The sequence below is a fragment of the Castor canadensis genome, chromosome X (genome assembly GCF_047511655.1).
Source record: "Castor canadensis chromosome X, mCasCan1.hap1v2, whole genome shotgun sequence".
Classification (NCBI taxonomy): domain Eukaryota; kingdom Metazoa; phylum Chordata; class Mammalia; order Rodentia; family Castoridae; genus Castor; species Castor canadensis.
The window spans coordinates 3,393,042-3,420,836 of NC_133405.1; the positions used below are offsets into that span (position 1 = coordinate 3,393,042).

Here is a 27,795-nt window from a genome sequence, read left to right on the forward strand (position 1 = left end):
TGGGTGTTCTCTTCAGTTTAGAGACCATTTCTTTTGATGAACAGAAGCTTTTTAGTTTTATGAGGTCCCATTTATCTATGCTCTCTCTTAGTTGCTGTGCTGCTGGGGTTTCATTGAGAAAGTTCTTACCTATACCTACTAACTCCAGAGTATTTCCTACTCTTTCTTGTATCAACTTAAGAGTTTGGGGTCTGATATTAAGATCCTTGATCCATTTTGAGTTAATCTTGGTATAGGGTGATATACATGGATCTAGTTTCAGTTTTTTGCAGGCTGCTAACCAGTTTTCCCAGCAGTTTTTGTTGAAGAGGCTGCTATTTCTCCATCGTATATTTTTAGCGCCTTTGTCAAAGATAAGTTGCTCATAGTTGTGTGGCTTCATATCTGGATCCTCTATTCTGTTCCACTGGTCTTCATGTGTGTTTTTGTGCCAGTACCATGCTGTTTTTATTGTTATTGCTGTGTAATATAGTTTGAAGTCAGGTATTGTGATACCTCCTGTATTGTTCTTTTGACTGAGTATTGCCTTGGCTATTCATGGCCTCTTGTGTTTCCATATAAATTTAACAGCAGATTTTTCGATCTCTTTAATGAATGTCATTGGAATTTTGATGGGAATTGCATTAAACATGTAGATTACTTTTGGGAGTATCGACATTTTTACTATGCTGATTCTACCAATCTATGAGCATGGGAGATCTCTCCACTTTCTATAGTCTTCCTCAATCTCTTTCTTCAGAAGTGTATAGTTTTCCTTTAGAGGTCTTTCACATCTTTTGTTAGGTTTACACCTAGGTATTTGATTTTGTTTGAGGCTATTGTAAATGGAATTGTTTTCATACATTCTTTTTCCATTTGTTCATTGTTAGTGTATAGAAATGCTAATGATTTTTCTATGTTGGTTTTATATCCTGCTACCTTGCTATAGCTATTGATGATGTCTAGAAGCTTCTGAGTAGAGTTTTTTGGGTCTTTAAGGTATAGGATCATGTCATCTGCAAATAGGGATATTTTGACAGTTTCTTTACCTATTTGTATTCCTTTTATTCCTTCTTTTTGCCTAATTGCTCTGGCTAGGAATTCCAGTACTATGTTGAATAGGAGTGGAGATAGTGGGCATCCTTGTCTGGTTCCTGATTTTAGAGGGAATGGTTTTAATTTTTCTCCGTTAAGTATAATGCTGGCTGTAGGTTTGTCATATATAGCTTTTATAATGTTGAGGAACTTTCCTTCTATTCCTAGTTTTCTTAGAGCTTTTGTCATGAAATGATGTTGGATCTTATCAAAGGCTTTTTCTGCATCTATTGAGATGATCAAGTGGTTTTTGTCTTTGCTTCTGTTAATGTGGTTTATTACGTTGATTGATTTTCGTATGTTGAACCACCCCTGCATCCCTGGGATGAAGCCTACTTGGTCGTGGTGAATAATCTTTTTGATGTGTTGCTGAATTTGCTTTGCCATTATTTTGTTGAGGATTTTTGCATCAATGTTCATTAAGGAGATTGGCCTATAGTTCTCCTTTTTGGAGGTGTCTTTGCCTGGTTTGGGGATAAGTGTAATACTGGCTTCATAAAATGTGTTTGGCAGTTTTCCTTCCCTTTCTATTTCGTGGAACAGTTTAAGGAGGGTTGGTATCAGTTCTTCTTTAAAGGTCTGGTAGAATTCAGCAGAGAATCCATCAGGTCCTGGACTTTTCTTTTTGGGGAGACTCTTGATTGCTGCTTCAATTTCATTTTGTGTTATAGATCTATTCAGGTGATTAATTTCCTCTTGGTTCAGTTTTGGATGATCATATGTATGTAGAAATCTGTCCATTTCTTTTAGCTTTTCAAATTTATTTGAATATAGGTTCTCAAAGTAGTCTCTGATGATTTCCTGGACTTCCATGGTGTTTGTTGTTATCTCCCCTTTTGCATTCCTAATTCTACTAATTTGGGTTTTTTCTCTCCTCATTTTAGTCAGGTTTGCCAGGGGTCTATCGATCTTGTTTATTTTTTCAAAGAACCAACTTTTTGTTTCATTAATTCTTTGTATGGTTTTTTTGGTTTCTATTTCGTTGATTTCAGCTCTTATTTTTATTATTTCTCTCCTTCTATTTGTTTTGGGATTTGCTTGTTCTTGTTTTTCTAGGAGTTTGAGATGTATCATTAGGTCATTGATTTGGGATCTTTCAATCTTTTTAATATATGCACTCATGGCTATAAACTTTCCTCTCAAGACTGCCTTAGCTGTGTCCCATAGGTTCCGGTAGGTTGTGTTTTCATTTTCATTGACTTCCAGGAACTTTTTAAATTTCCTCTTTTATTGCATCGATGATCCACTCTTCATTAAGTAATGAGTTATTTAGTTTCCAGCTGTTTGCATGTTTTTTGTCTTTACTTTTGTTGTTGAGTTCTACTTTTACTGCAATTTGGTCAGATAGTATGCACGGTATTATTTCTATTTTCTTATATTTGCTGACGCTTGCTTTGTGCCCTAGGATATGATCTATTTTGGAGAAGGTTCCATGGGCTGCTGAGAAGAATGTATATTGTGTATAGGTTGGATGAAATGTTCTGTAGACATCAACTAGGTCCACTTGATCTATTGCATATTTTAGATCTTGATTTCTTTATTAATTTTTTGTTTGGATGACCTATCTATTGATGATAATGGGGTGTTAAAGTCTCCCACAACCACTGTGTTGGCGTTAATATATGCTTTTAGGTCTTTCAGGGTATGTTTGATGAAATTGGGTGCGTTGACACTGGGTGCGTACAGATTGATGATTATTATTTCCTTTTGGTCTATTTCCCCTTTTATTAGTATGGAATGTCCTTCTTTATCTCGTTTGATCAATGTAGGTTTGAAGTCTACTTTGTCGGAGATAATTATTGCTACTCCTGCTTGTTTTCGGGGGCCGTTGGCTTGGTAAATCTTCTTCCAGCCTTTCATCCTAAGCCTATGCTTATTTCTGTCGGTGAGATGAGTCTCCTGTAAGCAACAAATTGTTGGATCTTCTTTTTTAATCCATTTTGTCAAACGGTGCCTTTTGATGGGTGAATTAAGTCCATTAACATTAAGCGTAGTACTGATAGGTATGTGGTGATTCCTGCCATTTAGTTGTCTTGGTTGTTTGAAGGTTTGATTGTGTGTACCTAACTTGTTGTTACTCTCTACTGTCTTGCTTTTTCTCTTCCTGTGGTTTGGTGCTGCCTGCCTTTTCATGGTTAAGTTGGGTGTCACTTTCTGTGTGCAGGATCCCTTGCAGAATCTTTTGTAATGGTGGCTTTGTGGTCACATATTGTTTTAGTTTCTGCTTATCATGGAAGACTTTTATTGCTCCATCTATTTTGAATGATAGCTTTGCTGGGTAAAGTATCCTGGGGTTGAAGTTATTTTCATTCAGTGCCTGGAAGATCTCACCCCACGCTCTTCTTGCTTTGAATGTTTCTGTTGAGAAGTCTGCTGTGATTTTGGTGGGTTTACCTTTGTATGTTACTTGTTTTTTCTCTCTTACAGCCTTCAATATTCTTTCCTTAGTTTCTGAACTTGTTGTTTTAATGATGATATGTCGTGGAGTAGTTCTATTTTGATCTGGTCTGTTTGGTGTCCTGGAGGCCTCTTGCATCTGTATGGGAATATCTTTGTCTAGATTTGGGAAATTTTCCGTTATTATTTTGTTGAATATATTACGCATTCCCTTCGCTTGCACCTCTTCTCCTTCTTCGATGCCCATGATTCTGAAGTTTGGTCTTTTGATGGAGTCAGTGAGTTCTTGCATTTTCTTTTCACAGGTCTTGAGTTGTTTAATTAATAGTTCTTCGGTTTTTCCTTTAATTACCATTTCATCTTCAAGTTCTTAGATTCTGTCTTCTGTTTGTTCTATTCTGCTGGATTGGCCTTCTGTTTTGTTTTGCAGTTCTGTTTCGTTCTTTTTTCTGAGGTTTTCCATATCCTGGCAGTTTTTTTCTTTATTGTTGTCTGTTTTTGTCCTGAGTTCATTTATCTATTTATTAATTGTGTTCTCTCTTTCACTTTGGTGTTTATACAGTGCTTCTATGGTTTCCTTTATTTCTTCTTTTGCTTTTTCAAATTCTCTATTTTTATTGTCTTGGAATTTCTTGAGTGTCTCCTGTACATTTTGGTTGACCCTATCCAGTATCCTGTCTATAAAATGTCATTGAGTACCTGTAGTATGTCTTCTTTTAAATTATTCTTGTGGGCTTCATTGGGTCCTTTGGCATAGTTTATCTTCATTTTGTTGGAGTCTCGATCTGAGTTTCTGTTCTCTTCATTCCCCTCTGGTTCCTGTACTAATTTTTTGCTGTGGGGAGACTGGTTTCCCTGTTTTTTCTGTCTTCCCGTCATTGTCCTTGGTGTTGTTACTGTCCCTGTACTGTGTGTAATTAAGTATTTTCTAGCTTGTAATAATAACAATGGTAATATTTAGAATGGAAGAGTGAGCTGAGATGGAAAGGAAGAAGTTAAAGAAAAGGGGAAAACAAATATACAGACAAGAGGGAGAAAGCAGAACAAGGTATCAGACAAGAGAGTTTCAAAGGTATAAACAGGGAGTGTTAGTGTACTAATCGACAGTAAGCTGAACAGACAATAGAGAGACAGAGAGAAGATTGAAAATCAAAGATAAAAAAATAAAAAATAAGTAATATCTATATATAAAAATGAATTAAAATAAAATGGAAAATAGAAAATTAAAAAAAAAAAACCAAAAAACTTCCAAGTTTATATGCAATGCAGTTTCAGACTTAATAATTTGGGTGTCCGTCTCAGTCTCCAGTCCTGGAGTTGGTGCCTCAGATGTTGTTCTGTAGTTGTCTCATCAAAGGGGATGCATAAAGTAGAACAAAACTACACACTCACACACACACACACACACACACACACACACACACACACAAAAAGCCCCACCAAGTGTCCCCAGTTCAAATGCAATACAGTTTCAGTAAGTTTTTCGGCTTGCAGGTGTAATTCGGTTGTTCTCTCATCAAAGGTAGGGAGAAAAAGAAAAAGAAGCGTCTGGAGACAGTTCTGAGAGTGGTATCTGCAACTGTGGCTTGCCTGCCTGCTGCTCTCAGCCTGTAGCTGGCGGTGTTATTTATGCAGATCTCTGGGGTGAGCTAGCACTCACCTGGTCCCACAGGCTTTGTTTGCTCAGAGTTCTCCTGTGCGGGAGCCTCTGCTACAGGCTTTCCCCTTTCTAAGCACTGGGAAAGGTGACACTGCCCCGCGTTGTCAGGCCTGCGTGTTTATTTACAGTTCACGTGGGAAGTGGGTCTTCCCTCCTCTCACAAGCTTCCCTGCTCCTGGTTGCTGGGCGCGCGCCCCGCTCCCACCAGAGGCTCTCCGGCCTGCCTGGCTTGTTTATTTACAGTCCCGGGAAGGATTCCCTTCCCCCAATCTTCAGCGCTCAGGGCGCCCCACCCTCTTTCCAGCATGTCTTAACTGTTCTTATTGCTTATTACTCAGTTTCTCTTTTTTTCCCGGGTGGAGGTCAGTCTGTCCAGGGGGCTATGCTGGTCTGGCCCAGGCTTGTCTGTGGGGCTACCGCGGTACCGTGAAGCTCACCTGGTCCGTGTCTTCCCAAGCCATCTGGGCCCTGGCCACTGGTGGCCCCGGGGGCCCTCCTTGTTTCTCTGTTTAACGTGAAGTGGAGATTCTCTGCACCGGCTGGAGATGTGGAGGGGTCAAAGTTATGCCTTTTCTCGGTGATTATGCCTGCAAAGTGTGTCTCCAGCGTCTCTCCAAGATTTCACTATAGGAGGGTTGCTTTCTGCTTCCTACCTCTAGCCGCCATCTTGGAATCCTCCTACTGTATTCTTTCTGCCCACTTTTAATGGATTCCAAAGTCTCTTCCATTTGTGTGTAGCACAGGTTTGGGGCCCCTTCACTTCTCTTACTGTTGCTTTTAGGACTCTCACTCTTAATCTTCTAGATTACCTGCTAATCTGAGCCAGTAAGGATGTCATATATGAAAGCAAAATTCTAGGTTTGAGGATCACTTTCAGGAAAGGAAAACCAGAAGCCCACAATTCTAACTCATTACTGCTGCCATCTTTCAAGTATACACTGACTTTAAGTTTCTGTCTGCTTTTAGTCACCTCCCATTGCTTTCAACTAATATACACAGTTACTCAGATTTTATAATTAATAGCTTCAAGAAGATGTGTGCTCAATTCTGCTGGCACTGAAACTCAGAACAGTTATTTTTGTTGTAATTTATGTTTAGACTAACAGTAAATTTGAAAATTTTCCTCATTTTCATTAACAATTTTTACCCATTTCATTAATCTTTATTTATTTATCCATTTTTCTATTTGTGTATTTCTTTTTATCTTATTTATCTGCAAGATTTAATCATCTTTCATTATTAATTCCAAAGTACAAGATTATAAAATAGGTACAGTGTGCGTGGGGGGGTAGTGTAGGAGGGGGGAGGGTGCATGGAGGAGATGAAGGTGAAGGGATGCGGTTGATGGGCTTCATATACATACATGAAATAGAACAGTGAAACTTCTTGTAATTGCTTTAAGAGGGGTGGAGAGGGGCTCATGGAGGAATGGTGGGGGCGATCTAACCAATGTACAATGAAAGTCTATTCGGAATTGTCACAATGAATCCCCCCTGTACAATGAGTATATTCTAATAAAAATGAACAAAAAGCAAACAAAAAGATTTAATTATCTATAAAAGATAATTGCATTTCAATCCAACAGACACATTGTTATTTTGAGGCACAGGTGAAATTTGTGTTAAAATATAAGGCTTTTTTTTAGGGTGACTGTTATATTGACTTTTGATGTTCATATGAGATCATTCAACAATAAAAGCAAGGTAGGCAGTTCATTCTTAGGAGAGATGTCACAGCATAGAGAAGGAAGTGCTCGGCTTATAAGGCAGTGTCTTGGAGCCAGCTTGAATGATGTGTGGAGCAGTGTTGGCAGTGGTTTTCCTAATAAAAGCCTTATCAGATATATTATCTACATACTTTCTAATTAGCATAGCATTACTGTTTAGCCACAATCATTTTCCTTACTCATCAGTAACTACTGTTAATAGAATACAGTTAAGACATCAGAGGAAATATCACAAGATAATTAATATTTGTTAAGAGCAGTCTGAACCCTCATCAGAACTCCACTGAAGCATTGTTTTCTCCCTTTTTTGTCCCTAGGAGTACACCATTGATGTATTTTTTCGACAAACATGGCATGATGAAAGACTGAAATTTGACGGACCCATGAAGATCCTTCCACTGAACAATCTCCTGGCGAGTAAGATCTGGACTCCCGATACCTTCTTCCACAATGGCAAGAAATCTGTGGCTCATAACATGACCACGCCCAACAAGCTTCTCAGACTCGTGGACAACGGAACCCTCCTCTACACAATGAGGTCAGACGGGAGAGGCCCCACTCAGAATATATTTGGGGTAGGACTGGTACTTGAAGCACTTTAAGGTATCCACTGAAGATTCTTTCAAGCTTATGGATTTGTATAGTATTATAATAGTGTGCATTTATACACACACATATGTGTATATATATGTATATATACATTACTTCAAAAATATATATAGATTCGCTATTCTTTCAAGTTTATAGATTTTTATATATATGTATATACCTCCTAACTCCTTTGCATGTATACATATATGCATGCATATTCTGAATGTACACACATATATACATAAATGCACATATGAACATTCTGAGACATACAGAGATATATGTTCATGTGTACATACTCAAAGACACATGTGGACCAAGACACAGGCACATACATATTCAAATACATTTAAATACACAAACTTACAACTGCATATACATAGGCATGAACACTGTATTCATAAGAATATGTTATGAATATTTTTTGGCAGTACTAGGGGTTAAACCCAGGGCCTTGTGCTTGCTAGGCATGAGCATGTTGCCAGCCTAAGGTATGAATTTTGATTTCAAAAACAATAACTTTGAAAGCATGTACAATGCAATAGTATTATTTGCTCCAACACTAGAGACTTTCTTGGTTCTTGTATTTGCTTTTGATACTTTTTCCAGCTCCTCTGCTGTCAGTTATCACTTCTTGAAGCCTCCCTTTACATTAAAAAGTGTTGATTTTGCATAGGAGAGAGCCTTTATTAAATGGATAAATGCAATTCTTCAGTGCAGGTTTTGTGGCTGTTTTAAATTTGTGTATTTATTATTTTGCACAATGAAACTCAGTGCAAGCCTGGTAAATACACAGTGAATAAATGACATTTATTAGTCCCAAATTTATGGAAATTTGCTATTTTTATGTCTTTCCTACAAGAACTTGTAAGCTATGAAGATGGCCAAGTAAGAAAGGACAACAAATGAATACTTAACAGAAAAGTTGGATGAAGGAAGAGATGAAAGACTACAGGAGAAATGAACAGAGTTTAAGAGAAATAATGAAAAAAGAAAAGTAGATAGAAGTGAGAAGAAGATGGTAGAAAGGGGAAGGGAAGACTATTCCTGTACATTTTTCTCCAGATTATATAAATATATATATATTATAAATCAACTTATATACATGTATATATACATATATGTATCTCTGTACATATCTATATATGTACAGATATGCATGTATGCACATTGTATAACTATAAGTATATGCATATTACAAATTGAATTATATACATATATATATGAATTATGTACATATATGTGTATAATTTGTAAATAATCAAATTATATACATATATCTTATATATATACATCTATATGATGATAGTAGGAAAGAGTAAATGTGAAAAGAGAAAGGAGTAGAAACATTGACAAGATCATGGAAAAGATAGAGTGAAATAAAAAGGCTAGATATTAGGGTATCCTACAAGGACAGGAGAAATTGATGAAGAAGATATAATATATGGGAAAAAAGAAGAGAAGACAGAGAAGGAGGGGAAGTGACATTGGAGGAGATGAACAAGAGGGAAGGTAATTGTGGATGGAAGAAAAATAAGTGTTTAATTCTTAAGATTCTTAAAATCAGGAGTGAGATACAAGATACTGATATAAATTTTGGACTTGTTAATGTGTGGGGACAAGCTGAAACCACAAGAATGGATGCAAACACTTCCAGAAATGGTACAGAGCAAAAAGAATGCTGTGCCAAGGATCCAACCATGGAGTAATGCTATCACTAAGACAAGCAAGAAAAGGAGGAACTTATGAAGGGAACCAAAAAAGGCAGGGAGGAGCTAATAGAACCACAAGTGTGCTGTATCTTGTATTTCCCAGTCCACCTTTTTCTGGGTATATGGTAGTATTGTACTTCCCTTGAGCCTTAAAGTTAGTTGTAAACAAATGACGTCTTTTGGTTAACCAAATGTGAGTGTGAAAACAGCATGTGTCAGGTCTGAGAGAAGAAAAACATTTCTTCTCACACAGCATGAAGGACATAAATGTGGGAAAGGAGATGGGAAGGAAAGGACAGGGAAGAACTATGAATGGACAGAATGGAGAAGCCTAATATGAGAGCTAGAGCACTAGTAGGAGAATAGGTGGGAAAGAGGCATACCCATATTAAAGTGCAGAGAGAGGTGGCTGGAGAGGAGTCAGGAGTACACACAATTTTGGAAAGAATGGAGTAGACTATATGTAAACAGAAGAGAAAATTATGGAATGAGGTGGATGGAGGGATTTGTAATGATTGAGAGGATATATGGATGGGAAAAAGATACTAAGCAAATGGAAGAGAAGCCATAGGGAAGAGAGAGTGATGGACAGGAAAGGAACTGAACACAATAGGTTGAGAATAATAGAGGAGAAAGAATAAAGAAGAAATGAGGAAAACAGGAAAGAGGAGAATCTGAGTGATAAAAAGAAGAGAGGGTAGAGGATAGGTTTTGGGTTTGGAGGGGATAGAAAAGAGAGGAGAAAACAGAGGAGGATGGAATATTGAAATATGAAGAAGAGAAGATGAAGATGTATATTCAAGAGAATAGGATGAAGCAGAGCAAATGATAAGTCACTTGAAAATAGAGTTGAATGAATAGGAAGATGATAATAATTGACCCTCCATTTTAGTCTGAATTGGACAATAAAGTGAAGTTGGATGATCTAGGACTGAATGTGGAATGCCCTTGTGCTTGTTTTGAAGTACAGAATAGAGAGAGTACAGAAGTACAGAAGCTTGATGAAATCGTTGCTTTTTTCTGCATGGTAGATTTCATCGAGTCCAGGAATGTGGTTCTGGAGGGAGAATGAGCCTCAAAACCCCAAGATAAAAAATTGGTTCATTTTATGGTGTCACACATGATATATCTAGTGAGTTTTGCAAGTCACAAACTGTTTCCTTTCTTCAGTTCCTCATTCTGATGATACCATAGCTACTGTCTGTCTTGCAGGCACATGAAAAATGCAAATTGGATAAGGTCCTCAGAGCACTTAGAATTTTTAAGCAAGTGTTATTCTGCAGTGCCTCAATTATTATTTTGACTCTTAAAATCTTATCTGGATTCCATGAAAAATTATAAAGGACTGCTACCTAGAAAATTCTGACTAAGTGTTCCATGTGCATGTAACTAGGGCAGTTAAGGAAAAAACTTTACCTTGCTTCATCTTGGGACCTCAAGACAACCATAAAAATGCAGGCCAAAGCCAATTACCTGCTGTTTACCTCAGCAGCACACATACTAAAATTGGAACAACACATAGAAGATTAACAGAATGTAGCCCAAGATGATACACAGATTTATAAAGTATCTCAAATGATCCAAGTGTGGATATATAGAGAACTTTATTGATAGAATCTTACTTACTGGTGAGCATATAGATAAACATGTATTGCTCATTATACCTATTATACATAAATGTTTCATAATGCACATTATAGTAAAAGTCCCACTATCTGATTAAGAGGTGCAAATATTCATTAAACTTATTGAAATTTTTATCTCATTGAATCACTTATATAACACATTTCTATGAACTTGCTATGTTTAAGACCCTGGGCTGAGCTACTGAGATAAGTAAGATACAACTCACACTCTTACTGTCTTAATGACCTATAGTCTACTAATTAGAGGTATGCACATATATAGCTGCACAATAATATAAGATGCATTAAGTAGAGGGAGGTGCACAAGATAAGGAGAAAACAAAATGGCATGGGAGCATCAAAGAAAACTGCAAATTGAGGTGGTGCATACCTTGTCTCTTGAATAATGAAATAAATGTTGGTAACTTTGTTTTACATCATAATAATTATTACATATAGGTATATAATGTCTATATTTATTAGTCCCATTAAACTTATCCAGAAGGTAAAGAGTGAAAAATAGAAATGAATTGCCTGAGATAAATACAGGTCTGTTTGGCTTCAAACTACTATTTCTTTATACCAAATAAGTTGTTGAAGAAGTGTATGGTTACACAAAATGTTCAAAAAAAATGGCATTTATGGTAGTTGGTACCCGATTAAGTTTGGTGGGATTCCTGATGTTTTATGGGTGGTTCATGTGAGCAAAGAAGTCCTTCTGGAAGATAAAAGTACTAAGGGTGTGTGAAATATGACCCAAATGTTAGCATTCCCATTGAATGAGGGAGAGTAGAAAGCTTTTTAAAAAATGGAAGTGACAAAAAAAAAGGTGGTGTAAAATATAGCCAAATAGTATACCTATTTGGAAGGATTTCTGCATGAAGTGAGGGATGATAATCTGGACATGATACAGGATACATTTATTCTGTACTTATGTGGAAGCATTAGTGATTTTTTAAAATGAGTGACATGATTAGATCCTTGTGCTAACACAAGTTGCTGAACCCAAAGTGTGTAGTTCATATGTGGTAGAAATACATTTCTTGCTCTTTCAAGTTCAAAGCAGATGTTCTTCATTGACACATGACTCATTTCCAGGTGGTGTTTTCAAGGATTCTATCTCTTTTATCTGGTGACTCTGCAATATTCAACACATTGTTTCCAAAACCACTGTGCTTGTCTTACCAAGTGAGTAGGAGAGGAAGGCACATAGTTCAGGGAATAATGACAAGGGTCCGAGCAAAGGTAGTGAAAATTAAGAGTAGAGAAGAAAGACCAAGCATGAAAGAGGTTTTCAAATGAACTTGGAATCTAACTGGAAAGGTACTAAAAAAGGAGCTTGAGAATGTCCATGACAAATATTTCCAGGTTACTGAGTGGATTGTGGTTCTAGTAACAAAAATACCCTCTTCAATATTAGAGAAGTAGCTATTTTGGAGAGGGAAAGGGATGGTTAGAGAATCTATAGGTCTTGAGGATTTGCTATGTGCTGGGCACTGTATGAGGTGATTCACATCTGCTTGTCTCATCTAGTCCTCATGGCAATGATCATATGTATATACATATATATATATATATATATATATATATATATATATATATATATATAGTACTGAGGCATAATACAGGATTGTAATTAAGAAGGTGCAGCAAACTGAGGCCAATAGGAAAAGGGGAACAGGTACTAGAGAAAAGGTTAGATCAAAAAGAATTTACCTAGAAGGTAACACCCACGCACAGGAAATCAATGTGAGTCAATGCCCTATATAGCTATCCTTATCTCAACCAGCAAAAACCCTTGTTCCTTCCTATTATTGCTTATACTCTCTCTACAACAAAATTAGAAATAAGGGCAAAATAGTTTCTGCTGGGTATTGGGGGGGTGGCGGGGAGAGGGAGTGGGCGGAGTGGGTGGTAAGGGAGGGGGTGGGGGCAGGGGGGAGAAATGAACCAAGCCTTGTATGCACATATGAATAATAAAAGAAAAATGAAAAAAAAAAAAGAAGGTGCAGCAAGATAACTTCTGGTCCTTCCTCTGTGAAATGAGATGAATCCTAACAATAGCTGCCTCTGAATGTCATTGTAGGGAGTAAATGTGATAAGTTCCAATAGAGCAAAGTCACACCACCAGTAGAAGAGCTGATATAGAGATCCAAGTCACAGTTGAAGCAAACATTTTCTTCACACTGCAACATGCCACTTCCTCTAATAAGGGAACGTTTGGGCATAAGTTTTAAGTAATGAGTCTGAGGTGGGTATGACATTTGCAGTTACAAATGCAGGTCTAAACCTGGAGAATGTTGACACAGTATAATTTGGTAAAACTCAATACATTGCCCAAGTGTCTTCAGTGTATTATGTTGCCAGATAATAATGCCCTAAATTTAGCTGAAAATCAAAGGAAATAGCCACGAGTTTCTACATGATGAGTCATCAAGAAAAAAATGATGTTTTGAACCAATTAGCAGAGGGTTTCTATCATATTGGGACTATGATGCCTTCTGTTATTCTTTGATTGTATGATTGCATCAGTTTTGCTAATATACTGGGGATGTTCCAAAGGCAAATTATTTGAAGTCTAAATCCTGCATGAAGGCAGGAATTCCCTCTCCCCAAACTTTAACAGTAAAGCTTCTGTCTTCCTAGTTTACATGCAAATAGCTTGCACTTGAGTTTTTATTATAGAGAATGCCTCTGAAATGACCAGGAACCAGGGAAAGCATTTGGGCAAGATTGTTATTTGCATAGGATTTAATGTAATCAGACCAACCAAGCAATAATAGCTTTATTTCACACAGTCGCTTTTTTGTAATGGCTTTTGCTCTAGGGGATTCTACCTGCAGTTCCTTAGGCACTGAGCTATCAACTGACTCATAGAGCCACACTTAGTGAGCCTCACGCTAATGAACAGAAGTAGGAGCATAGAAAAGATAGAGTGGCTCATTTGGGGCTTTGAGAAAGCTTAGAATAAGGTGAGAAGGAAGAAATAGTGTAAGCCCTGAGTCAATCACAAATTACTATGTGCAGTGATATCAATCTGTTTCCTCCAAGAGCTCACATCCTAGGAGGAAAGGAAGGAGACATTCACTGCACTGTAAGCATAATGGAGTTTCGCAAAAAGCCAGCAATGGAGTGCTAATTATTACAGCATTCACGCAGACTTGGGCTATGGGCCTAGACATGGGAGGGCTTCACAGGGAAATAGGCATTTAAACTGGAGATAGAGGAGGAGCTAAGTGTTCCTGGGAGGTCTTCTCACATTCATTTCATTTTTGGCAGTTTCAGGTGGAAATCAAGGCCTTGAAATAATAAAGACTGCCTTTCACCTCAAAAGCAAGAAGCTGCTCTCTAGGCAGATTGAATCTGTTAACAAAGCTCACTGTAAGATTTGGGGGATTTACAGATCAAGATAAGGGTCCCTGTTGTTCCAAAGAACCAGTGATTCACATGCTAATGCTAGACAGACTGGAGAACCTATGTTGCAATGGAATGAACATTAGAGTAGGATCCAGGAGCTCTGGGTGTGAGTCCCAACTCTGGCATAGGTAAGCAATGCAACCCTGGGCATGGCATTTCCTATCTTAGGATCTCAGTTTCTTCTCTTGCAAAATGGTGCCTAAAATACCTCCTCTGCCATCTTACTGACATATTTACTTCATCAAGAAGCATTTATTAACTATGTGCTACATATTGACCACCATCCCAGGGATGGGATTACAGTCCATGATTAAAATGATCAACAAGAATCCTTTCTCAAGCTGCTCACTGTCCTGTGCAGAGGCGCACACACAGGTAGATGATCCTACATGGTAAACACTAGGGTGTTTGTATAAAGTGCTTTGAGGAAAACATGATGTCTGCTGTAGGGCACAGACAAAGCATCATAGTAGAGGTAATATGTTTTTTGGCAGTACTGAGGCTTGAACTCAGAGCCTTGCACCTGCTAGGCAGGTGCTCTGCCATTTGAACCATACATCAATCCATTATCTCCTTTTGTTATTTCAGGTAGGGTCTTACATTTTTTGCCCAGGGCCAGCTTCAGACCACCATCCTCTTATCTATAGCCTCCCACTCAGCTGGGTTCATAGGTGTGTGCCACCACTCACAGCTTATCGATTAAAATGAGGTCTTGAGAATTTTTTGCCTGGGCTGGCCTTCAACCGTGATCTTCCTGATCACCTTTTGAGTTGCTGGAATTATAGGCATGGGCTATTGCACCTGGCCAGTAAGTAGAGGAAATGTTTTAGCAAATATTTGAAGGAAATGTGCTGTACATATAAGACAAAAGACAATGTATACAAAGACAGACACATGAGAGCTTTTTTTTTTTGTGAAATCACAAGTACTTGTACCTGATAGAGAGGGGGAGAAAGTGTGAATGTCAGAAAAATGAGGATGGAGTTACACCTCTGATGTGCTCCCTCTAGAGGCTCAAATCAGCAATAAAGTCATGGCCTTCCTTCCCGTGTATTCAGCCTCTTGTCCAGAGCTTGAGGATTTAATGGAAAGCTGCAGACAACTGGGATCCTTGTGACTAATGCACGGCTTGCTTTGGATGTTTGGCGGTGGTATTTTTCAAATGACTCATCTTGTACTGACAATGGCTATTAGTGATTTATTATCCTTTCTTTTTCACTGTAAATTTCAGATCCTGCCCTTTACCCCATGATTATAGAAATAGCCTGCCTGGAAACTCATCTGCTTTTGAAGTACTGTTGTCTGTACTTTTGCTTTACAAAGAACATTCTTCTGGGTGCAGGGAAGATTGTTTCGCTTCCAAAAGGCCAAGTTGACAGATTATCTATAGTGAGACTTGCAATGAACTCTGAAGACCCTCCTACCCTATGAAGTTTAAGCCACTCCATCCTATTTTACTCTTAACAGGTTGATAGCCTCACTCAACAACCGGTACATATGGATGCATTCAATAGTGAAAGCCTTTAGAACTCTGCTTATGCTGGGACCTTTCGTTTCTTCTAAGGTTTCTCCTAGTTTATGTCTCCACTTAGAAAAATCAGTATCGTATATGCCAAAATTAAGGAATAATTATACGTTTTTCTGTAGGGTGGTTATTAATATTTAGATGACTCATTTTCACTCAATAATTTTATAGTTCTCTAAACTACTCGATTGATGTAAGGATGTATATTTTAAGGTGTAAAGATGATATGTGTATAGCTCTACAACATTCTAGGTAATGGATGTGTGCTACAAACTACAGTATAAGAAAGGTCAAGAAATGGAAAAGTGGCTTAGGAAAACAAGAGTTGTCAAGATTGAAGGCCAGAACTTCATTTTCCAGAGGATCACTTTCCCTGGGCCAAAGGCAAGTGGGCACAGTCTTAATCAGTTCAGGCTGCTCGAACAAAATATTTTACCCTGGGCAATTTATAAGCAGAAAAGTATTGCTCCTGGTGCTGGAGGTTTGGAAGTTCTAATTCCTACAGATTCATTATCTGGTGTGACTGTGTACTTCAAAGATAGGGCATTCTTGCTGTGTCCTCACCTGCAGAATGGGCTAACAAGCCTCCTTTGACTTCTTTTGTAAGGGCTTTAATATCATTCATGAGAGAAAAGCCCTCATGATCTAATCATCTCCCAAAGGTCCCACCACTTTAAACTATCTCACTGGGTGTTAAGTTTCAGCATATGAATTTCAGGGAGACAAAAACAGACCATAGCAGGCACTGAGGACATGGATTCTAACCTCTAAGATGGACATTTCTCTCTCATTATGTTAGTATATTGGGTAGATTCCCACCGGAAAGCAGATGACTTACATATGGCATTCAATCTAGTTCAGGAGACAAGATATATGCACCCACCAAAAATCCTAAAAATGCAAAGCACAATATAAGTGCAAAAAATACTTGTTTTTTTGTATGAGTGTATAATAAAATAGGAAAAAATTTAGCAAATAGTGTAGTTGGAATAATCTCTGATAGGCATGTCCATTTTGAAAATAAAGTTAGATGTGTCCAATGAGATAAGGTTATTAAATAAACAGGTTATTAGTTTGTCTTAATTCTAAAGGAATAGAAAGGAAATTATTTACTCAGTAGCTTTAATTAAATAGCAAGGATTCTTAACCCAGTGAAATAACATAGCATAATCACTGGATATGTCTCTTAAACTACCATATTCAGCCTTTTATCCATTCACTTATCACCCTTCACACTTTGAGATTCTGATACATATGTCTTCTGTCTGTAATATTACCTAGGGAGTGCAGGCTATAGGAAGTGGATGAAATGTTGAACATCACTCAGACATTGGGAGTTTGTGAAAAGAAAATAACCCAATATGCTGAATTTCAGTCCTTAGATTTCTTATCTTCCGAATCTACCATCACTCCCTTCATATCATTCAGTCATACGGCTTTAATTAGCTTCTGTAATATGTCAGCTAACAAGGTACAAAGAACGAAAATCACTTGCACACACTTATTCTTATTAAGAGGTGAAGCTGAGTTTCAAATCTGCCAGTCTGACGTTGGAATCCATTCTCTTTTTTAAATTGACAAAATTTGTTTATATTTATGGCATATAACATGATGTTTTTATATAGGTATACACTGTGGAATGGCTAAATCAATCTAATTAGCATATGCATTGCCTCACATACTTATTTTTGTATTGACAATACTTTGATGCCACTTCTTAGCAACTTTTGAGTGTATAATATGTTGCTATTAATTATAGTCATTCACATACAACAGATATTTTGATCTTATTCCTCATATTTACCTGAAATTTTATGTCCTGTGACCAACATCTTTCCACTGTTCCTATCGCCTGACTTTAGTAACCATCATTCTATTCTCTGCATCTATGCGTTGGAGTTTTATGGACTCCACATAGTAACATCATTTAGGATTTGTCTTTCTGTGCCTGGCTTACTTCATTTAACATGATGCAATCCAGTTAAATCCATCTTGTTGCGAATGACAGAACATCCTTTTTATGGTTGAGTAGTATCAATTGTGTATCTATGCTACATTTTCTTTGTTCATCAGCTGATGGGCAATTATGTTGATTCCATACCATGGCTCTTGTGAATGGTGTTGCCATGAACATGGGAGTGCAGATGTCTCTTTGGCATACTGATTTAATTTCCTTTGGATATGCATCCATTAGTGTGAGTGCTGGATGACATGGCAGTTCTACTTTGAATTTGTTGAAGAACTTCTGTACTATTTTCCATGATGGCTGTACCAATTTACATTTCCATCAGTAGTATACAAGGCTTTCCTTTCTCCACACTCTTGAAAACACTTGATTTTTTTTTCCTTTTGAAAACAGCCATTCTAACAGTTGTGATGTGCTTGTGTGGTTTTAATTTGCATTTCCCTGATGATTAGTGATGTTGAGCACATTCTCATATACCTGTTGGCCATTTTTATGCCTTATTTGAGGAACGTCTATTGAGGTTTTTAGCACATTTTAAAATTGTATTATTTGTTTTCTTGCTATTGAGTTGTCTAAGGTTCTTATATGTTTTGGATATCAACTCTTTGTCACATGTGTGGCTTCCAGATACTTTCTTCCTTTCTGTAGGTTGTTTCTTCCCTCTGTTGATCACTTCATTTGATGTACAGAAGCTTTCTGGTTTAATGAAATCCCATTTGTCTTTTTTGCTTTCTTTGCCTGTGCTTCATATTTTTTTTACTTCATATCAAAAAACTCATTTCACAGACGAATGTCATGTACTTTATTCCCATAGTTTCATACTTTTAGGTGTTACATTGGAGCTTTCAATCAATTTTGAGTTGAATTTTGCATGTGGCATGAGGTAAGGATCTAGTTTCATTCTTCTGCATATGTATGTATGTATATAAATATATTTCCAGTTTCACAACATAATTGAAGAAAATGTCTTCTCCCCATTGTGTGTTCTTGGCATCTTTGTTGAAAATTAGTTGACTGTGAATATGTAAGTTTATTCCTGGACTCTCTATTCTGTTTCAGTGGTCTATGTGTCTATTTTGATGTGAGTACCAGGCTCTTTTCCCCCATGAGACTGGCATTTGACCTCAGGGCTTTGTGCTTGCAAAGAAGGTGCTCTAACACTTGAGCCACACCTCTAGTCCATTTTGCTCTGGTTATTTTGAAGATGGAGTCTCAGCAAACTATTTGCCCAGATATGTTGGATGGTTTAGGACAAATTCTTTCCTTCTGTTTTCTCACACATAAAATATATGAGGGATAAAAGTAAATGCTTTCTGTAAGACTCTCCCATCTTTGAAATTGTAGGAAAGAAACTATATACCTGCCAGGTGAGGTAACACACACTGGTAATCCCAATACTTGAGAGGTAGGAGGATTGAGGATTTAAGGCCAGCCTGGGTTATATAGTGAGACCTTGTATCAAAAACCCCTAACAAAACAGAGAAACTATATTCCTGATTAATGGGAAAGTTTAAGATATTGTGCTAGTAATGGTGTTATAAATATAGTATTTTTCTTGGAACCTCAGGAATACCTGAACCCACAGGTTTAGGGTCTTGCCTAAGCCATACCTACTCTCTGCAAACTTCCAGTAGAAATATATGCATTTAGGAAACAAAGGCCATCTAGTCATTCATTCATTCCATAAATATTCAGTGAAGACCTCCAGGATACTAGGTGTTGCACTAGGCTCTTGGCACAGTTGAAAAAGGAAACAAGATGAAGTCCCTAACCTTATAGTAAGGAAATAAAGAAAACAGATGATAAATAGAAAAGTAAATTATATGTGCTATGAAAATAGGAAGAGTATGGAAAGTTTCTCATCCATCAGGTGAGTAGGAAACCAAGGAGAGTTCAGTGCAGCCCTCATGTAGAAGATGCTAATTAAGCAAATATTTTATAGAAGTGCAAGAATTAATCATCCAGGTATTTGGGCAGAGGGCATAGCAAGTGAAAAAGCTTGGCATGTGGAAGGAACTGGAGCCCAGAGAACCAGGGAGGCCCAGGAAAGAGGTAAGCAAGAGAGGAATGGAGTACAAGATGGTACCAGATGCTGTAAGGATTTAGGCTTTTATTTTGTGTGTGAGGGGGGAAATCACTAGAGGGGCCATTGTGATCAGAATATGTTCTAAGCAGAGAGACAAGTCAGGAGGCAATAGCAACAATAAAACATTAACTTACTATGTGGTGGGTTCAAAAAAACAACAGTTTAGCAGCAAAGAGTTAGGTGACCAGGGAGCCAGGATGCAGCAGAGCACAGTAAAATTTTGCCTCACCCTACTTATCCTTTCAGTTTCGTCTTAGGTGATCTTGACTCTGTAAGGCCTTTTATGATAGCCTCCAGCATAAACATTCTTTTGTATTCTCTGTGTCTACTGCACCTTTAAGAAAAAAAAAACTGGTATTGAGGTTTTGAAGTCAGGGTCTCATGCTTGTTCAGCAAGGGCTCTATTACTTGTACCAGGTCCTCAACCCTTTTTGCTTTGGTTATTTTTTTGATAGGGTCTTGCATTTTTGCCTGGGGCCAGCCTTGGGTGATCATTTTACTATGCCTCTGGCATAGATGGTGTTACAGACATGTATCAGTATATGTATTAGTATACCTGGCTTGTTGGTTATGATGGGTTCCTGCTAACTTTTTGCTTATACTGGTCTTGATCTATGATCTTCCTGAGCTCCACCACCTTGCTTAGGTGGCACGAGCCATCACATCTGGTCCCTACTGCACCCTTCATAGAACTTTATGAATTGTGTTGGGATGTATGTGTACATGTATATAATTCTTCCTCGACATAAAGCTTACCTGAGTGTGCACCCTTCAGCAAATACTTCTTTTATTTTCAGTGTGTCCACCTAAATAGTAAGAGATTGGAAGTAGATGACAACCATCCCTTAGATAGTTACAAAAATTCCCATGTCTTGGACAAAAGCTCAATGCTCAAGCCAGCCTGCAATAACCCACCAATGTGACCTTTATTCTTAAGACATAAAGAGAGTTTCATGACTCAAAAAGTAAGACACAAGAGAAGTGTATTTCACAGAGAAACCTTGTCCTTGTCTTGGTACTGAAAAGATTTCATGAGGGTTTAATAAAGAAAATTGTGTTCCCTCTTTCCACTTATGTTATTATTTTCAAGATACTGCTTCTTATGAGTAATGTCAAGGGGAAATTACTTTATGTCTACCCAGCAGTCTTTGGGATGTGAAGAATAAGTCCACAACAAATAGATTATAAAGCCAGGATGCAAAGGTAGTGATTTCTGATTAGGAGCAGAACTGATTTATAATAACTTTCTTATCTGCCTTTCCATCCACTTCTTGCCTATTCCACCTAAGCACAGAGCAGAAAAGTAAAGGCACATGTGTGTGGGGGCAGGGAACTTCACAAGCCCAACTATGCTGTGGTCTTTTCATTGCTTCTTAGACAGATGCTAATGCTCTCTAACCTGAGTCACACTATATTCCCTTCTTGTCCTCCCTCTATCCTTCAAACTTGCTATGGCTTTAAAGACCCCTTCAAGCATTTTCTGCAACAGAGAAGACCCTGACTTTATCCAGGCTAATAAATTGAACTGTTACTCTGTACTAATGGTCTAGCTAATTATGTGAGTGTTAACTGTCTCCTCCCCAACAGTAATCACTGTGAAGGCAAAGATTATGGCTCATGCCTCTTTGGATCTTTCTTCTTTTTTTGGTATTTCCCCCACAACTACCTTATACACAGAAAATGTTTACTCAAAGGTAATCACAGATAATTACAGCATCTCTCACACGACTAAAAGATTTCCAAGGAGCTGAGGAGACATTTACCCTTAAAGACAGCTGATGTAACAAGAATCCTGGATTTGCACTCCAGTCCTCCAGGTTGTGTGCCTCTGAGCCAATCATTTTAACTCTGTGGATTCTTGTCTTTTAAATAGAGATGATAATAATGCCTGAAATATAGTCCTCAACGAGTCACCATGGGGAGCAAATTGAGTGAATAGCATCTTTAGTTCTAGGCAACCAGGGCCCCTAAGTCACAAATGTTATGGGAAGGTCTAAATGGGATTACTAAATGTAAATGTACTTTAGAAATTGTAACATGCTGCGAACATCTCATGGGTGATTAACAATAATCATTGTAATAATAATTACACGTTAAACCTCCTGTGCCCTACTAAACACATAGATATCTATAATTTGAGTTTGACAAAAAATATCTCTGGTACCTCTCTTTCTCTCATCAACCAAAGAGAAACAGTGAAAGGCAGTGATGACCTTGGGATATTCACCTGCTAAGATCTTGCTAGTTGATACTGTTACAGTAGCACTGTGGTTGAGGAGAGTGAGAAATACAGACTGTGTATATAGGATTCCTTATAAACCTTTATTTATTGCCTCAACATGAAGTGAGATACATTCCCCTCAGTCTGATATACTAATATTCTATTAAGCAAGATTCTGGTCCCAAGGAGTATTTGGATCCTAAAAAGGTATGAGCAGAAATGCCAATCTCAGGGAAGAAGATTTTTTGGGGAGTAAATGACACTATAATTGACAACAAGCTTTTCAGCTTATTGGAATTTAAAGAGCGTGGTAGAGATTGGGTCCAATATGACCAGGAGGTAGGTATATTTAGTCTAATATAACCAGAAGGTATAAGACTAGATAGAAATAGCTCATCAGAGCTACGTCCAAAGAACTAAAAATTTTTGCTGTACAGATCTCACTACCACATATGAGACTACTACCTATGCCAGGGAAGGTTGAACCTTGAAAGATTTGGAAGCATTCATAAAGAAACTTTAAAATAGATTATTCTGCCACCTTAATGCAGGGGAATGAGTATGTGGGCATGGCTAATCCTACCCCATCCAGATTTCTATTCAGCAATTCATGCATAATCTCTCTTACTTGTGACTTTTGTTGAGAAAGCATGAGCTCTTCAGACTTGATCTTTGAGGTTTCTGGTGTCATTCATTACCTTTGTATTTTTTGGAGTGTGTTTGTGCATCTGTGTGTGTGTGTGTGTGTGTGTTTCCAAGAGCCACCTCTTTTCAACAATGGTGTCACAGTTACTATAAGGAGCAAAGTCATCTTTTGTGTCTTTTTATTATCAAGGTAAAGATATTCTTTCTACACACCTGTCCTCTCCATGAGGTCTTTAAAGTGATTAACTTACATAATGGCTTGCTGAAAAGAATTATTTCAGAAATAATTAAACTGTGATCAGGAGTGAATGAGTCAGGACCTGGTGCTTCCAGGCTTCCTGGAGGGTGGCTAAGAAAGTACCATTAGGGTGGATAAATTATATTTGTTTTTCTAAAAGTAGGATTCAGATTTGATGTAAAAGTATAAATACTGAGTGCTTCTTTGAGAGGCTATTTAGTTCATTTAACTCATCCTTTGTGTTCATAAAGACTTGAATCTCAGTGAGATTAGATATGCAAAATTCAGTGTTATACTCATGATTAGTCTATTGCTGTTGAGTGGGAAATGAACCTCACGTTTAATGACATTTTTGTTTTATTTCATTTTCTGTCCTTTGTTTTAGGTTGACAATACATGCTGAGTGTCCAATGCATTTGGAAGATTTTCCCATGGATGTGCATGCCTGCCCTCTGAAGTTTGGAAGCTGTATGTATTTTTCAGTTTTGTTTGCCTGATCTTCTTCCAAAAGCATCTTAGTGTATCCTGTTCCATTCACTGGAAGTTTCTACAGCTCCGGACTTTAATCCCAGCTAATATGGGAGTGGGTTAAGAGAGTGGGGTCAAGTAGTAGTAACTGACCAGTGGGGAGACTTGGCCTTTAACAGAGTTTTCTTTCAAAGTAACAAACCTTATTTCACTATTTCAGATTAATTTCTCTGTCATTAGACTGAAACATCAGTATCTGTTTCCTAAAGTTTCTGGAGGACAGAGAGAGACAGAGCTGATATATAGTATAGTATCAACTTCCTAAGGGCAAGATCCCTCAAAGACAGAATGCCTGTTGGAATGCCCATTCTGCATGCAGCTTAATGTACTTCTGCCCAGTTCTCAACAGGAAACAGTAGACAGGAAGAGACTGGAGATTTGCTTATTTTTTTAGAATATTGCTTTTCCCAGTTGCTACAAATCATACTTACATAGAAGGCAGTAGATGTATAGTTCATTTTGCAGCGAATTAGGAAAATAAAAATTGAATAGCATTTGAAAGATTTTATGAATATTAGAATTTCATAGTAGGTTACGTAGGGGGTCATCATAGTAACATATCAAGATCTGTGCTGATCATATCTAAATTAGATTTATCTCTGTGTTTTAAAATAGAAAGTGCATTTGAAGAGAGTCAAATAATTATATGTGACTTTTTTTTCATTCATTAGTTTGTCTAATATTTACAGGTTGCCTCCTGTGTGCCACCCTCTACCCTTAGAGCTTGCAATGCATCCATGAATAGAACAAAATCTTCTGCTCTTGAGGAACTTATAGAGAGGAAAGTAATGGTGTCAGATAAAATAAACAATAAATAAAAAGCAAAGTATACAGTAGATTGTAAAGTGAGAAGAACCATGGGAAAACATGAAAATACTGAGAAATGAGGAAAATCAGTCAGGTCTAGGTGGAGGATACCCATTGCCAGTGAAATTGAAAATAAAATGCTCAGGATGTCGCTATTTTATTAGAAAAGTGGTAAGGGATGGGGAGAATAGGGAGATAGGTACCAAACAGGTACCAGAATGCAGTTTGACAGGAAAAATAAGTTCTGTTGTATAGTATAGGAATGTGACTATAATTAAACAATAACTCCCTCTATATTTCAAAATAGTGACAACAGAGGATTTTCATTGTTTCTAATACAAAGAAATGATAAATGTTTGAAGTGATACATATGCTAATTACCTTAAACTGATCATCATCATATTGTATACATGTATTGAAATGTCACACTATATGCCGTAAATATGTAGTTATCATGTAACTATTAAATTTTTTCAAAAAGTGGCATTGAAGCAGATATTTTTATAAAATAAAAGGGTTAGTAATGCAGTTATCTGAGGAAATAAACATCATAGCAGTCTATGCGGCTGCCCAGAGTAAGGAAAAAAGCACTGGGGCCAGATTATCTAGAGTCTTGTAGGACACTGAGAGGATGTGGGGTGAGTGGAATATTGTAGACAAAAGAATGGTGTTATCTGACTTTTTAAAAAAATTACTAGTGATTAAAAATGTTATCAGTAGAGAAAGGATAGAAGCAGGGAAATCAGTGGTTATTGCAATATTTCAGGTAACGTGATGGTGGACGTTTGAAGTCTTTCAGGTGAAAGACTGTGTGGCTCATTTCACAGTGATAGAGTTAGAAGAGATTCTGGTTTATGTTGTGAAAGGAGCTATAACAGATCCCCAATGGACTAAATGTGTAGCATTATAATGGAGAGAACTCAATGGTAACTTGCTGATTTTTTTTTGTGAATGGATTTGCTATCAAATGAGTATTACTTCCATTCTGGGAAGGATGGAGTTGTTAGTTGGTGGCCAGTGATCCCATCTACTAGAAAACCTATGAGTATAGAAGTGGGGATTAAAGAAACTAAAATTCAGGAGAAAGGGTACAACCACCCATAGATTAACTTGTGATCTGTAGTTTCTCCATCCCCTGGAGCATTTATTAATTCTGGTAATGGTTTATCCGCTTGAATTCAAGTTTGACCCCATGAAGGGCATGAAGCCAAAAACTAATATGAAACGTAATTAAAAGCAAAGATACCTTTCCTGCAGTTTCTCAATGCTAAAAGGAAGAGGGAGGAGAAGGAGGAGGAGAAAAGGAGGAGGGACAAGATACCACACCCAGCTATGACCTAGTCGTTAGGAAATAGCAGAGACACATTGAATTTAACCAAACTATAAATCCATCTCTGTCCTTTATGGAATTAGGGTAATGATTCTTGTATGCTATCTGCATAGTGAGGGAAAGAATAAAGCCTTTCATGTGGAATAGAGGTTTCTTTGTGTAAATGTTTGGAATTCAGTAAAAAGAATCATTAGGCATATGAATAGGAAGGACCAGATGACCCAATACCAAAGTTTAACACAAACCCACAAAGTGTAGAAACAGATCTACAGGTGACCCAGATATCAATATATAGACAAGGACTTAAAAAATGTCTGGCTAACGTGTTCAAGAAAGAAGAAGGAAAAAATGATTAGAGCAGATGAAAGATAATTTCAATAAAAGTGAAGTGTACAAAGAGGAATAAATTGGAAATTCTCTATGAAAAGTACAGCATTTAATATTTGTATTTCATGCATAGATTTAACAAGCAGAAGGCAGAATTAGATAACTGAAGAATGGGTTAAAAGGGAGGGAGGGAGGAACGAGGGGAGAGAAATTGATCTTTACTCTTATATCATACATCAACATAATTCTAGATGGATTACAGGTCTACATTAAGGTGGGTGAAGGGTAAAACAGAAAATCTTTTAGGAGAAAACATAAGAGAATATATTCATATCTTCATGATCTTGGGAGAGGCAGAGATCACTTAATAAGCAGGGCATAAAATACCAATAACCACATTGCTAAAAGTAATGCATTAAAAATTTAAGGAATTCTCCTTATCAAAAGACCATTGAGAGAATAAAAACACAAGTCACAGGGTGGGAGAAAATATTTGTATTCTGTACACATGACAAAGGATTCAAATACATAAGACCTTCTCCTAACAGTCTATAAGAAGTAGTCCTAAACCTCGCTAGGAAAAGGGCCAAAGTCTTGAATGTAGAGTTTCCTAATCTCTGTGTCTCTGTCTGTTTGTCTTCCCTCTCTCTTACTATCTCTGTCTCTGTCTCTGTGTCTCTGTTTTTCTCTCTTTCTCTCTCTCTCTCACACACACATGAAATGATTAATTACATTAGCAAACATATGCAAATTAAAATACAAACTGTACCACTACATATACACTAAAAGAATTGAAATGAGCTATACACAAAATGCCACATATTTTGCAGTTGTAGAACAGAGCTGTACTCCAGTGAACTACAGGAAGAATATAGATTTGTACAAAGTTTTAGGGAAATTGTTTGGTGACACCTGATAAAACTAAACATACACATTTCATATAACTTTCCATCTGTCAGAATGGATTCAAACTCTGTGGCATGCTCTCACAATTAAATTCAATACCACTGTGACAATTATATCCACAGTGTGAATGAAGTCATGGATATGATGCTGAGCAAAAGGTAGATATATGAGAACAATTCAATTTCAATAATATGCAAAAGCAGAGAAAATAATTTATTTGTCATTACTATTGGTATAATTTACTAATTCCCGATATATTAAACATCAGGATTCCTAAAGTAGACATGGAAATTACCAAGAATTTTTATCAGAACTTTACAGAGCACAGATAAAAATTACCAATGTAAGGATTTATTTTACTTCCCAAACCTGTTATACATACACATAATTTCGTATACACATATGTATACAGTACATGTGTAAGTGCATAGCACACAATGCATGCACATTTATTTCTACATGATTTCCAAGGACAAGTTATCATTAGCAACATATTGGTCCACTGGCACACACTTACATTAAGCAAAAGCAATCATTCAGATTGCGAGCATTTAACTCTTATGTTCTGGTGTCCTGATACAAAACTTTTGACTCAATGTGTCAGTTTTCCTGCTCTTGTTTTTGGCTTGATACCAATAGATTTCTTCAAATTTGAAGTCTTTCAATTTTGTACAAATTTGTATTTCAAATTTATAGCATTTATTGCTAAATGCTAGTTTTTGCAGGAGAATCAAAGTATTTTAAAATTTTTGCTCCTTTCTATTAAAAATGTATTGGGAATATAAATTTCCCAATATAATGGCAGGAAGAATTTCTATATAGAAATACTAAGTCTACTAGTCTACTAGAAATACTAGTCAGGATAATGGTTACTCTGGGTGGAGATTGTTACTGCATGGGAACACAAATGAGAACTCTGGGTGCTGTTTACATGGGGTAAAAGTCTGCTGTTCAGAAAAAGATGTAGAGTGAATATTTTTTATTTTATTGGTTTTACATTTACTTACATGTGTA

The 27,795-nt window shown here is 37.2% G+C and overlaps 1 protein-coding gene across 4 annotated transcripts in view; it reads left to right on the forward strand.

Annotated features, from left to right (window-relative positions):
- Gabra3 (gamma-aminobutyric acid type A receptor subunit alpha3) overlaps nt 1-27,795 on the forward strand; it is a 230,236-nt gene that overhangs the window by 155,257 nt on the left and 47,184 nt on the right. For all 4 annotated transcript variants that reach the window (XM_074062404.1, XM_074062403.1, XM_074062402.1 and 1 more), the window contains 2 exons: nt 7,175-7,395; nt 23,269-23,351. In XM_074062404.1, coding sequence (XP_073918505.1) covers nt 7,175-7,395; nt 23,269-23,351 — 304 coding nt within the window. The remainder of the gene's footprint in view (nt 1-7,174; nt 7,396-23,268; nt 23,352-27,795) is intronic.